Here is a 14,857-nt window from a genome sequence, read left to right on the forward strand (position 1 = left end):
CTGGGGGACATGGAGGCATAAAGTCAAGGCAGAAGCCCAAAGATAGAGAGTTCATAAAAGCAAAGAGATGAAATATTTCAACAACAGATTTGTTTCAGATTTCAGTTCAGATTTGTCTTGACACAGCTACTAGAAGGTCAGACCGGCCGCTCACGTCACATCTCCGTCGTCCAGCTCAGTGTGAGCAGTCGCTCGGCCATCAGGAAGAGATGCTTCTAATGGGCTTCACTTTTCTCTGTTGAAGTCTATGGGGTCGCTTTGTCCATTTCTTTTATTGTCTATGTGTGCACCCAAACACTGCGGGTGATTTTCTTTTCTCCGTTAATCAGTCTTGTAGCAGAGCTACAGCAAGCGTTTTTCAGTAGTGGAAATCCATTAGCTACTAAAACTTCTTTGTCAGTGAATGGTTGCATAGCAAAGACAGACGCAATGGGAAAATCAGACTGACTGTACTATTGATAATAAAAGATAAACTAATGTGCATTGTAAATGTCAGTAATTTGTCATTTTTGTCTCATTCTTATAAAAAATGATTTAAATGATATGTGAGGTTTATCTTTTTATAAAGCCTTTTTCGTCAAAACTTAATTTGAACTTGAACATGTTAGTAGATAACATTTTGCAAGATACTCTTTTAAAATATGGCCATCATTTTTAATGATATTATTTTAATGTTTATGTAAACAAAAACTGCATATTGATGCTAATTTCATTAGCAATTTCATTTTTGTTATTTGCTGGATTTCAACATAAAACTTGTTGAATTGATTTCATTGTGTAGTGTTAGTACTTTCTGAACATAATTCTGTGATAACTGTAATCATTTTTCTGAAGACTGATTTCATTTAAATAAAATAATTTTTTTCAGAATTTCTTTGATTTGAATATGTTTTTTGGTAATGCAAAGTTCATTTGGTATGTCTTAAATTTCAATCTTTATGGTGTTTTGTTTGTTTATTTCATTTAAATAAAGTTTTATTGGATTGTCCTCCGGTTCTGCCTCCTCCTTCCTGGGTTTCGGCATGACATCATATAGATAGACGCCCTATCGACCGCTGCTGCCTATTGGCACAAACAATCCGTGGGGCCGCCATCAAACCGGTCATCCGCTCGGCTCAGTGTAATCTGTTTGGCAGGTGATATGAGCTGTCAGCGCATTAAATGAATCATATCTCACTGAATACCGAACTGATTTTCACGCGGGGTTTTTTGCTGCAAAGGTCATACATGCAGCTATGATACAGGACACATGGGATATTTTATTCACAAAATACAACCAATAGTACAGTAATGTTAAATCTTAAATCTTACTTGTGAAAAGTAATTCCCGAGCGATAGTCTGCCGATTTGAGCAGGAATATGCTGCACAGTGCTCTGTCATCTACTGCTTCTATACAACACAATAGGAATACGACCGGTTCAAGATGGCGGCCGGATTTCTCAGTGCCCAGCGGCCAATAGGGCATCTAGTCTCTATATGATATCTATGTCGGCACCAGTGTAACAAGGTTTAAGGAAGAAGGAGGCAGAACCGGAGGACAATCAAATAAAACTTTATTCAACTGAAATAAACACACAAAATAGCCTGCCTGCCAGCAGCCTCTCACGGACGACTGCTGGCTACCGAAATAAAATATAACAAAATAGAAACAAAAGCAGGCCTGTTCCTCTTCGATCGTCCACGTCGTCGCTCCCCTTTATGCTTCCGCTCGTCTGTGAGAGATGCGAGACCGGTGTGCTCACAGGTACGGCTCATTAACAATCACACTACCGGCCTCGCGCCGCTCTCTCACGCTCCTCGACTGTCCTGTTCACTACAGTCTTAAAATGTCTGTAAGGTCTTAAATTTGACTCACTGAACCCTGTCTTTGGACACTGCGGGTATAGTCACATTTACCTTACATCTACTGTTAAAAACATGTCTTACTTGTTAAGTTATTTAAACTTCATATGAAATTCAAGATGAAAATGTGTGTTATAGGCCTATATATCACAAATAAAACCACAGATCCCTGCAGATCCCTGTCCCTACAGTTCGTGTCTCCTCGGCCATTGAAGGCGCAGAAAATCAGTTTGGGATTTTTCCTTAATTTGTTATGAAGATGCTGTAACTTTGCAAAATGAACATATTGTTTTTCTCATTTCTCCAAATGTAGCTTAAGGGGCTGTAAACTGACGGATGAAGGTTGTTCTGCTGTGACTTCAGCTCTGAAATCAAACCCATCACACCTGAGACATCTGGACCTGAGCTGGAATAAACTAGGAGACTCAGGAGTGAAGAACCTCAGTGATCTACTGATGAACCCACAGTGCAAACTGGAGAAACTACAGTTAGTGTCATTATACTGTACAGAAGTTACTGTGATATTACAGTTTACAGTTTATTTTAAGACAACAGGACTCAAGTAATAGTGTTTATAGCTCGGATCCTTCTGTTACTCTTTATTTTAAATGTATTTTAACTAGTAATAATCTTAGTACTCTGCTATATATTACAATTTTTCTAACGGCCTCATTTTCATCCACAGAAATCAAATATATCATCTAACCTGACTAAGGTCTATTGTGTTCAATTTGAAGAATGTACCGATTGTGTAAATGCTGAAAAGAAATCTCCTGCTATGATAAAGAATCATAAGAAAAGAGACATAAAAGAAATAGAAGAAAAATTAAATAGGAGAATCGACATCTTCCAGCACACAGAACTAGTATGACAGCCTTAAAAACAGAGTATGGGGAATAAACTAAGTGCCTGATGAAGCATTTCAGTCTTTTCTCTTTCTGTCTTCAGTCTGCAGAGTTGCAGTATTACAGAGGAACAGAGTCTCATCCTGACTTCAGCTCTGAAATCAAACCCATCACACCTGAGAGATCTGGACCTGAGCTGGAATAAACTAGGAGACTCAGGAGTGAAGAACCTCAGTGATCTACTGATGAACCCACAGTGCAAACTGGAGAAACTACAGTTAGTAACATTATACTGTACAACAGTTACTGTGACATTACAGTTTACAGTTTATTTTAAGACAACAGGACTCAAGTAATAGTGTTTATACCTCGGCACCTTCTGTTACACTTTATTTTAAATGTATTTTAACTAGTAATAATCTTAGTATTCTGCTATATATTAAATTTTTTTCTAACTGCCTCATTTTCATCCACATCAAATATATCATCTAACCTGACTAAGGTCTATTGTGTTAAATTTGAAGAATGTACTGATTGTGTAAATGCCGATAAGAAATCTCCTGCTACGATAAAGAATCATAAGAAAAGAGACATAAAAGAAATAGAAGAAAAATGAAAGAGGAGAATCAACGTCTTCCAGCACACAGAACTAGTGTGACAGCCTTAAAAACAGAGTATGGGGAATAAACTAAGTGTCTGATGAAGCATTTCAGTCTTTTCTCTTTCTGTCTTCAGTCTGTGGTGTTGCAGTATTACAGAGGAACAGAGTCTCATCCTGACTTCAGCTCTGAAATCAAACCCATCACACCTGAGAGAGCTGAACCTGACTGGGAATAAACTAGGAAACACAGGAGTGACGAACCTCAGTGATCTACTGATGAACCCACAGTGCAAACTGGAGAGATTGAGGTCAGTAACATTCACACACATCAGTGGTTCTCAAACTTCTCTTATGGACATAAACCACATTTTGGATTTCATATTTTGTTTAATATTAATATACCTGTAGTTCAGAATCACATGCTTATGAGACCCACATCTGTTATTCGACTCTTTCCTTTTGCTGATATGTGGAATCTAATAACACACACAGACACACACACACACACACACACACACACACACACACACACGCAGACACACACACTACAATAGTAAAATTTCACATTTTGAAAGCCAAATAAATACATTTATACATCTAGTAGCAATTTCGTCTATTTCAAAACTCTCCCCATCTGTTTAGAAGTGCCAAAGTGCTCTGTCTAGTTTAGAGATCAACTGTTTAAATATCAAATGTGCGCACAGACAGACACGCGCGCTCCGCGTTCATTCACTTTCGCTCCTACATGAGTAAGACTATATAGACTACTGAGATTTGTTCTATACTGATCTGTAAAACCAAAAAAGACTGTTTAAATATGAATCTGGTGTGTGAACGAACGAACGCACAGATGCATAGCCTACTGTTACAGACGAAAAAGATTATAAAGTTTTTACTATAAAATAGACAACAAATAAGCTTTAGTTAGACAGTTTCTGTTCATATGTAAAAAAATAGTATGTTTTGTCAAAAATAAACTAATCAACTGTTATCCAATGCAAGCTAATGCAATGCAAATATTAAAATAATGAATCCTTAACTTTGAAATATGTATGATAAAACCGTATTGGCCTACTTTAAAAATAATACTTTATATGGAAAAAGAATTTTCTTTTCAAGATGTTTCCAACTCTAACTTTGAACCAATTCTACACAATTGCCCATATAACATATTTGACCAGGATTTGTTTCCAGGTATGACTAAAAATGGGTTTTTGACTTTCATTTATATTTTGATATATATAAATATGTATGTATGTTGTCCTTTCAATTTTTTCTTGTCTGTCTCACCTGAATGAAAGGCTCATTATTATGCGGCTCTTTGTCTCTCAGGTGAGAATCACCTAATTATTCATGATGGGGCTGGCCTGTTCACACCCATTCGCATATTGCCTTGGCAAACAAAAAATGTTTTTCCACAATAAAACCCAATTCACAGTTTTATGTGAACGATTTGGCAGGATGATTTTCAGATCATTGTGAAGAAAAAAACTCTAGGCAACAACATCCATTAGTCAAAAGTCGACTCAGAAGTTCGGTTCTTTCCTTTTGCTGATATGTGGAATCTAATAACACACACACACACACACACACACACACACACACACGCAGACACACACACTACAATAGTAAAATTTCACATTTTGAAAGCCAAATAAATACATTTATACATCTGTAGCAATTTCGTCTATTTCAAAACTCTCCCCATCTGTTTAGAAGTGCTGGAAGTGCTCTGTCTAGTTTAGAGATCAACAGAAGCTCAAAGCCCATATATCCAGGCCTGGTTGTGCTTTGTGCCACCTGAGATCAAAACGACTAAAACAATCAACATTTTTAAAGCTACACTATGCATTCTTTTTTTTTATTTAATTATTATTATTTTAAAAATAACACGTTAATATTCTGAGAGTGCAAAAAGCTCTCTTCCAAACCGTGGCTTTACCCTTATACACGTTGATAAACCTGTAATATTGAACTGTATGTTAGAGCTGTTTGTTTGGATTTCATTGGAAATTACCTGCATCATACACACTTACACAGAGAGTGGTTAATAAACTCGAGTAGTTAATTTTAAAAAAATGTTTACCAAAAGTGTAGTGTAGTGTAGCGATAGTGTAGAGATACTCAACTAAAAATGTTATCATTTACACACCCTTATGCCATTTCAGCTTTATATGAGTTTCTCCAGATGAACTCCACGATTTTTAGATAAATAATCTGTCTCTATGAGTCTATACAAGTGTACTGGACCTCAAAGATGATTCTTCAGAAAACACACAAAGCAAACACAGCGGTTATCCATTCCACCCCAGTTGATAAATTAAAGTCTTCTGAAGCAAAACGATAGGTGTTGATGAGAGAAACTTTATAAACAATAAACCATAACATCATCTATAAACCAACTGTAACCTTGTGAGGAGAATCTCTTTAACAAACACTTCAACAAAGTGTTCAATACGTTTATTCTCAGTCTCTCCTGAAAAGACAGTTTACAGTGTATTTGTGGAAAATAATTCACCTTAGTCGTGTTTTGTGATCTGGTGAAAGTAAGATGATCTTTGTTTGTTTGTCTCGTTCTAGACTAAGGAACTGTGGCATTACAGATGTTTCTGCTTTAACTCAGTCTTTGACGAACTCAAATGCACTGCAGTTTTTAAAAGAGCTTGATCTGAGAGTCAATAAGATCAGAGACTCAAAGCAGCTCAGAGACGTGTTACGAGACTCAAACTGTACAGGTGAGTAAACATCAGTGATGTTAAAGATACTTTCATTATCTCTGACAGTCTTTCAACATTTGTGCAAGGAAAATATCATTTAGTTTTATTGAAACAATGTGGGGGAAATTTAAATTGATTGAAAACCAGTAAAGCACAAGCCCAGCCCACAGCTAATTCAACATCATTGGCCAATCAGTCTCCTGCCAAGAAAGATCAGACTTCAGAAAAAAACGTAAGACAGACAAGTAGTTGGTGATGTCACTTCGTAAAAAACACACATTCATATGCACATACCTAGACTAAACATGATATATTCATGTGTACGCCATCACCGTTTTCATGTTTTTGAAGTTTACACAGAGATGAAGTGATATCTTTTTCAAAAACTTGCTCTTTGAAACCTGTTTCAAAGTTTGCGTTCTCGGGTCTCAGGTTTCTTGTGTCATGGAAATGAATGACAAGAATTTATTCAAAGTTTTCTGTTGAAAACTGTGTCGTGTAAATGGCCCTATAAATTATTTTTACAATGGAAATGAGTCACCCCTGAACTTACTTAAACTGGACAATGGCTTTCTTCTTGAACTGTTTGTTTAAATGTTGTTTTAATTTCCTATCATGACTGTAAAGCTGCTTTTGTAAAATCTCTATTGTAAAAAGCGCTGTATAAACGAAGGTGACTTGGTTTGACCAATGAAATCTCTTGAATCAGCTGGGGGGGGGCGGGGCTTGTACTTTAGTGGTTTCTGGATGAAAAACTTAAGAATAAACAACTTTATTGAACAAGCTTTATGAATTGCATCAGTAGAAAATCATTAGAATTTGTTTAAAATTAGACTGATAGTTGTACAGAGATTGTAGAACGCAGGAATAATCAGAGCAGATTCCAGCTTCAGCTCACAGCCGTCCAGCCTCACATGATCAATGTCTCCGTCTCTTGTGTGTTTTTACTTTGACAAGCATCACATTACATTGCTTTAGGCTTTCTTTACTTTTCAAACTCTAAGAAATGTGTGAGGATCTGATGTCTGTACAACTTAATCTAAAATTTACATTCTATATTCAAACATAAACTGACAATATCAGTTTTTTATCTTTAAAATGAACAGGGATTTTGGTGAGATTTGGCGAGACCATTTAAAACCTACATCTTATGAATTCAAAGTGATAATACAGAAAAACATGTATTTAATGGCAAATTTAAACTGCTTTAAAGTTTATCATACTTGCTCTTATGTAATGTAAACAGCCTTATTAGAAATATACATGTACACTTAAGTGATATTGAATGATTATTGTTGGTGTTGTACTCTTGCAAATGAATATTTTATTTTATTTACAGGTGAAATGGATTGAGAAGATCTTAGTCGGAGCTGAGATGACGCAAGAATAAAGAAGTCTTTGGTATAAGCGCTCAATCATGATGATATTGGAATTTAACTCATCTATATTGAAGCAAACAAAATATCACTAATCATAACTGTCATTGCCAAATTTGCCACTCCAACGTTTCAAGTGATATGACATTGTTGTGTGCTACACGATTATGGCTTGCTGTCATTTCCATTTGTGGACGTTTTCAGGGATGAGATTCTTTCAGAATAATAGGACTAAAATCATGACTCACGTGAATCATGCAGATTTCATGACTATGTGACGTGGGATAATATTAAACCATTTGTGTGTTTTTTGTTATATTCTCAATCAGAGAGAGAGAGAGAGAGAGAGAGAGAGAGAGAGAGAGAGAGAGAGAGAGAGAGAGAGAGAGAGAGAGAGAGAGAGAGAGAGAGAGAGAGAGAGAGAGAGAGAGAGAGAGAGAGAGAATTTGAATTTTAACAAAACGTTTATTTTACAATTCTTTAGACATTAAAAACAATTCCAATATAAATGTCACCACAACACACATCACATGTATTAATACTTATTGTAACACACAAGAAAAAAATAAAAATTCATCTACAACAAGACAAACTGCATCATTATAACACCACTGATTTGAAAAAAACGTCAAGTCCTTCATCATTTTATAAAATTTGAAATCAATCCATACTCTTGATTTTATCCTGTTTTTTAAAATAGAAACAGCTTCACAACCTTCTGATCCTTCAATTTTATTCTTTCTACTCAGGTATATTGCCATTTTTGCTTCACCTATGATGAAGTTTAAAAGTTGACATTTTATTCTATTTTTTGCAACATACCGAAAACCAAAAATAAAACTCTGAACAGTAAAAACCTCATTTAACTTATTAAACAACAATTTAAGAAAATCAAAAAAATAACCCAACCTTGAACACTCCATGAAACAATGAAAGATGGTCTCCCTTTTTTTACAAAAAGGACACCCATTTGACACATTAGGATTAATAACACTTATAAAAGCATTGACAGCAACTGCCCCGTGTAAAATCCTCCATTGAAGATCCCCAACTCTTTTTTCCAAAGGAGGTTTATACAACACTCTCCACACAGGCTTTATACTATGATCCAAGCAAAGCTTGTCTCTCCAAACAGTGTCTACTCTTCCATTTAAAACTTTCTTATTTAATACTTTAACACAATTTTGATACAATTTCTTACGGTCAGCCTTGTGAATACTTACATCTTCCAAGTCCTCTAACATTAACCCATTTGCTCCTTTAAGATCAGGAGAAAAGAAAACTTCAGGAAAAGGATCTTTATTATTTGGAGAAACCTTCCCTTCCCCGTAACTTGCAAGTAGAAACTTTTCTTCCATCGTAAGTCTCTGTTTTAAAACCTCCAGCAATTTACTTGCCAATCTTTCTGACTTTAATTTTAGACCAGCTACTACCCCATGTGAGTTATTTAAACCAGGACCCCCAGCTGCAATCAGATCACACAATTTAACCTTTTTTGAAACAATCAATACATTTTCAAAACCACATGCAATTTCATTAGATACATCCAACCTGGCTCCAAACACAGTCGGTTCTTCTAATAACCAAAATAAAGACGTCTCAGAAACTCCTCTTCTCTTTTTAAAAAAACTCCACACTCTAAAAACCCCCTTATAAAAAGGTGTCAGTCCATTCAGTTGAATCTTGTTAGAATCCAATAAAAACAAAGTAAAGTCCAATCCCAGACCTCCAGCTTGTTTTAATATAGATCCAGCAACATTTCTCCAAACTAGATCCTCTGGACCTGTTAAAAGTCTTTGAATGAACTGTAAGCGAAAAGTTGCTCCTCTGCTGACCAAGTGTATCAGTCCTTGTCCCCCTTCTTCTCTAGGAAGATAGAGTACACTCTGGGGAATCCAGTGAAGCTTAGTCCAGAAAAAGTCCACAATTACAGCCTGCAGTTTTGCAAGAAGTCCACTTGGCGGCTCAATACATGCCAACCGATGCCAGAACATTGAAACCACCAGATTATTAATAATTGTCACTCGTCCTCTAAAAGACATTTTTGACCACAACCATCTCCATTTTTCTAGACGTCCTTTTGTTTTTTCCAAAACCCCTTCCCAGTTTTTTTGCATCATTGAGTCGTCTCCAAGATAAACACCCAAATATTTAAAACCACCTTTCTTCCACTCAAGTCCACCAGGTAGTTTAGGAAAACCTCTACCTTCCCATTTTCCGCCAACTATGGCTTCACTCTTAAACCAGTTTACCTTAGCAGAAGACAATTTACCAAACTCTTCTATAATTACCTGTAAAGTGTTTACTTCTTCTTGATTTTTAATCATAACCACAATATCGTCAGCATAAGCTGATAACTTAATTTTACATTCAGATTGCGGTATACTCCACCCATCAATGTTTGCCCTAATTCTTACCAGCAACGGTTCAATGGCTAAAGCATATAACATGCCAGACAGTGCACACCCTTGTCTGATACCTCTTGTAATTTTAAAAGGAGCACTCAACCCTCCATTAATTTTGAGTATACTCTCAATGTTTGCATACAACACTCCGATCATTTTGATAAAACCCTGACTGAAACCAAACTCACTCAGAGTCCTCCAGAGGTACTTATGCTCAACCCGGTCAAAAGCCTTTTCCTGGTCTAAGGAAATAAGGCCAAAATCTAAACCCAATGATCTAGAGACGTCCAAAATATCTCTAATTAAATGAATGTTGTCAAAGATCGATCTATTAGGAACACAGTATGTCTGGTCTATATGGATGACCCCACCAATCACCTCCTTCAACCTAATTGCTAAGGCTTTAGATAGGATTTTTACATCAGAGCATAAGAGTGACACTGGTCGCCAGTTTTTTATATTCGTGAGGTCTCCTTTTTTCGGTAACAGGGTGATCACTGCTCTCCGGCAGCTTGTTGGCAGTGACCCTCTGGCCACGCTGTCATTAATGACCTCCAGAAGATCATCACCCAAAACTGCCCAGAGTGCCTTATAAAACTCAACAGGAATTCCGTCGATCCCCGGAGCTTTCCCGCACTCCATACTCTTTAGGGCATTATACAGCTCACCTTTCGTAAAAGGTTTTTCCAGCTCAGTGTTTGCTTCATCCGAAACTTTAGGCAGACTCACATAAAACATACTGGCTATATCCTTTTCCTCCACGTGACCACTGCTATATAACTCTGAGTAAAAACCTACCGCTCGTTTTCTAATTTCCTTAGCCTCTATAATTTCTGTGCCTGATTCAGATAACAAGCAATGCATGCTTCTATTTTGGCCATTTTTCTTTTCAAGTCCAAAAAAGAAACTGGTTGGGCCATCCATTTGTACTACACTCTGAAAACGCGAGCGTACCAGAGCACCCTGTGCTTTAACCCCCAACAAATCATCTAAAATCTTCTTTTTATCTTTTAAAACTTTGACACATTCTCTGTCTCTAACAGATTCAATTAAATTTTGCATTTCAACTATCTCTTTCTCTAGATCCTTTAGAGATCGGGAAATGTCTCTCGAAGCATTGAAAGTATACATACGGCACAGTTGCTGTATCTCTATTTTTGCAATATCCCACCATTGTTGCAAAGAATCAAATAATGACCTCTTATTCCTAAACTGTTGCCAAAAATGACCAAACACCTCAAGAAAAAAATTATCTTGTAAAAGAACCGTATTAAAATGCCAATAAGCACTTTTTGGCTTTACATTAGTGATAAAAACATTACAACTGACTAAACCATGATCTGAAAAGCCTACAGGAGAAATTGCACATTGTTTAATAATATTAAGATGATGTTTAAAACAATACCACCTGTCTAGTCTAGCCATTGTCACATAACGTTCCCTCACTTGTGTCCATGTGTACTGTCTCTGTGTTTTATTCAACACCCTCCATATGTCATACAGTTCACATTCTTTCAGAATTTGTTTTAAAACACACTGTGAAGGCATGTGTGGTTCTTTGTGATTTCTATCAATTTTATCATCTTCCGTACAATTAAAATCACCCCCTAGAAATAAAAACTCTTCAGGTTTACAACTTCTTACAGTATCTCTAACTTTGTTTAAAAACAACACTCTTTTAGGGCCCAAAACTGGTGCATACACATTTATAAATACAACAGAAAATTTTTCAAACTCAAGCCGTACTTTCAAACACTGTCCCCCGACTACATGCTCTACTTCACACGAGACTGGATTGATATTTTTTCTGAGTAAGATTGCTACACCTCCACTAGTGGTAGTCTTATGGCTCATTATCACCTTTCCTTCCCATTCCATCATCCATTCACTTTCATTTTTTATATCACTATGTACTTCTTGAAGAAACATAACATCAATTTTTTTCTGTCTCACCAATTCATAAAGTATTGCTCTTTTCCTAAAATCCCTTGCACCATTCACATTCAGGCTGCCCATCCTTAAATTACTCATAAATAAATGAGAAAAAAAGAGACTGAGCAAAACAAAAACAAGAACTTAACAAAGAAAAAGGAAAAATTAAAACACCTCCTTTTCATCATTTACCATATTGGATCTCACTTTATGAACTATTTTCTTTAACCTGTATACTTCTTGCTCTGTGAGACCCCCCAAACCAATTTCTTTCATTGACATCTTTGCAGACTCTATAAACAACTCACGATCTGGAAAAAACTCTAGTACTTGAACTCCCTTCATGCCTTTTGTACTCTGCAAAAAAGCTTTAATTTTTTCAAGGGTGTAAGCACTCCTCCCAGATCTTCTCAGAGACACTGAGTCAACTGAACTTACAGATTCACACTCACTTCCTGATACTGAATCATCTGAATTACTGTATTCAGTGTTAGGCATTGTTTCTTGAACCATCTTTTCCTCTGTCTGTTCTTCCTGAACCTGCTCCTTCTTAGCTTTTTTCCCTCTACTTTTTCCACTTGTTTTTCTCTTTAAAGTCGGTGTTTTAAACAGACTGTCATCCTCCGTCATATCAATATCTCTTGAGACATCTACAGGGCCAGCAGCATCATTTGCTCTTTCAAACTCCCTTTCTCCTACTGTTTCCTCATTACTCCTGCTTACAATTTTTGTTTGATTAGTTTGTTCACCATTCTCTAGCACTTCTCCACCTTTTTCCTGATTTTCATCCTCCACATTATCTTTCTGTCCCTCACTTTCAATGTTATTCTGTCCTGGATCATGTTCCACATTCTCAGGACACGAACGCGCAAGATGTCCTCCTTGTCCACATTTAAAACATTTCATTGTCTCTGATGTAGCGTAAATGACATAGTCAAAATCATCAATTCTAAACTTCATCGCGAGATTCAGCTCCGCACTCTCATTGTTCAGATTCAGAATCATGTACACCTGCCGCCGGAAAGAAACAACATGCTTCAACTGTGCCGATTTGCAATTTAATGCGATTTTTTTAAACTGTGAAACAATTTTTCCGTGCCTGACCAATTCCCTTTGGATCACTTCGTCCTTTATAAAAGGTGGAACATTCGACAACAAAATCTTTTTCGCCGGTTGCATCAAAGGCATCACTGGTGTGTACGACTCATTCAACACAATTCCACTCGCGACTATTTCATTTACTTTGTTCACGTCATCTAGGAAAAAAACAAACGCACTGTTCATCCTAGATGCTGACAAAATACTCTTATACCCCACAACTTGAGCAACTGCTATGCTGCAGTCTTCTATAGAACAGCGTTCCGCGGGCGTGATTTTAATGCCATTCCTCCGCGTTAGCTTGTCAAACTGTATGCTCTCCGATGCTGCTGCCATCTCGGACAGCACACGCTGAGCAACAGCGACCTACTCTCCCTGACTCCAAAAAAACCTCCACAAATACACCAACAACTTTGCCAAAGAAAGAAGAAAAGTTAGAAAACTCACACAGCCCGCAGGCCAGCACTCTCGCACTCCACACTCGTTCAGCTCAGACGCTCACGCATGCGCACAGAGAGAGAGAGAGAGAGAGAGAGAGAGAGAGAGAGAGAGAGAGAGAGAGAGAGAGAGAGAGAGAGAGAGAGAGAGAGAGAGAGTGTGAGAGAGAGAGTCCCTAAACAAATATATAGTCTGGTTACACTTTAGGACTGTGATATTAATCAAATTTTATTTTTGATTCTGGCTTCCAAGGATTATAAAAAGAAGATATTTGAGGTCAAACTTTAACTATCCACGTTCCATCTAGCGCAGCTTCCTTTCCTTCACAGCAGAGAGCTTTCCTTCCTTCCTAAAACACAAACTTCACGTCAGAATCAGCTCAATCTGTGATAGTTGAAACTAATACTGGCGAGAGATGCTGTTTTCAATTTCAAGGTGGCTCTTGTGTGTGTGTGTGTGTGTGTGTGTGTGTGTGTGTGTGTATGCCTCCCGAAACGGCCCGCAAAAGACAAGCAAATTATACATTAAAGTCCCTGTAAAGTCAAAATTAAGTATGTGTTCTGAGTTTGTCACACCACAGAAAAATTTGTAATTAGCCACCCAGCCAAATTTGAATGATAAAAAAAGCCGGGAAGTACATAAAATAAGCTATCAAAATCTTGAAAAAATGAGCAGTTATCTCTGTTCTCAAACGCTGGGGGCGTGTCCGCTGGCTGTGCTGAAACCACGCCCACTCACGGGAAAGCTGTTGACGGTGATATTAGCTGATTAGCTTTTGGAGACGGGAGGATGAAAGCTGAGGCGGGACATCGTCGTTTCGGCCCCGTTCACCAGTAACAGCGGATTATCAGTGAATTATCAGTGAATCAAAGTTGTCTCTGAGAAAAGTTTATAAAACGATCCAGTGTAAAACGATCACTACAGAGGCGGGTGTTGGCGGTGATCCTCAGCTCTTCATCAAGGTTGGCTCTCTAAAAACCTCTTCTTGATGTGATCGTTTTTAAGGGAATTTAAATGAAGATACCGATCTGTTTTGTACATGATCGCATCCAGGTAGTAGCCCATGCATGTCTGTGTTGAAGGCATCGCTAGGTAGCAAACTGTAGGCTCAGCTGTAGTAACTAATAGTACTGACAGTCACTCGCGATTGAGCGGTGAATGCAAATGTGCTCGGGGAGTGTGTGTGGAGAGAGGGAGATCAGACTCTGTGCGTCATCAAATAGGGGCGTGTCCAGCAGCTCATGGGTTCCAGTGTGTCATCGAGCCCTGTTTTAGCCCCGCCCAATTAATCCGTAAAATTGCAATGGTGAAAAACTGTTTAACGGTCTAACTCCACATTTCAGTACTTCACAGTTAACAGACTTTGTAATATGTTTTAGCAATTCATGTGTAACATTTATAATGTGTTTAGAACTTTTTTGTAGAATTGCCTTTACAGGGACTTTAAGCTTTGTGCAAGTCTAAACCATCAAATAGATGATGTTAGTGTATATTATTAGTATGACTTACATTTGACATAAAAACTTACATTTTATATTTTGTATAGCTGATTCATTTAAGAACAAAAAATCTTGTTTTGTTAATAAAAAAGATTGTATTGCA

The 14,857-nt window shown here is 37.3% G+C and overlaps 1 protein-coding gene across 1 annotated transcript in view; it reads left to right on the forward strand.

Moving 5' to 3' along the window:
• Positions 1–14,857, forward strand: part of LOC120488310 (NACHT, LRR and PYD domains-containing protein 14) — a 36,294-nt gene extending 21,437 nt beyond the window's left edge. The window contains exons 6-10 of the mRNA XM_089120252.1: positions 2,157–2,330; positions 2,792–2,965; positions 3,424–3,597; positions 5,870–6,024; positions 7,346–14,857. Of these exons, the coding sequence (XP_088976378.1) occupies positions 2,157–2,330; positions 2,792–2,965; positions 3,424–3,597; positions 5,870–6,024; positions 7,346–7,359 (691 nt within the window). The 3' untranslated portion in view covers positions 7,360–14,857. The remainder of the gene's footprint in view (positions 1–2,156; positions 2,331–2,791; positions 2,966–3,423; positions 3,598–5,869; positions 6,025–7,345) is intronic.

The sequence above is a fragment of the Pimephales promelas genome, chromosome 2 (assembly GCF_988280905.1).
Source record: "Pimephales promelas chromosome 2, fPimPro1.hap1.1, whole genome shotgun sequence".
Taxonomy (NCBI): domain Eukaryota; kingdom Metazoa; phylum Chordata; class Actinopteri; order Cypriniformes; family Leuciscidae; genus Pimephales; species Pimephales promelas.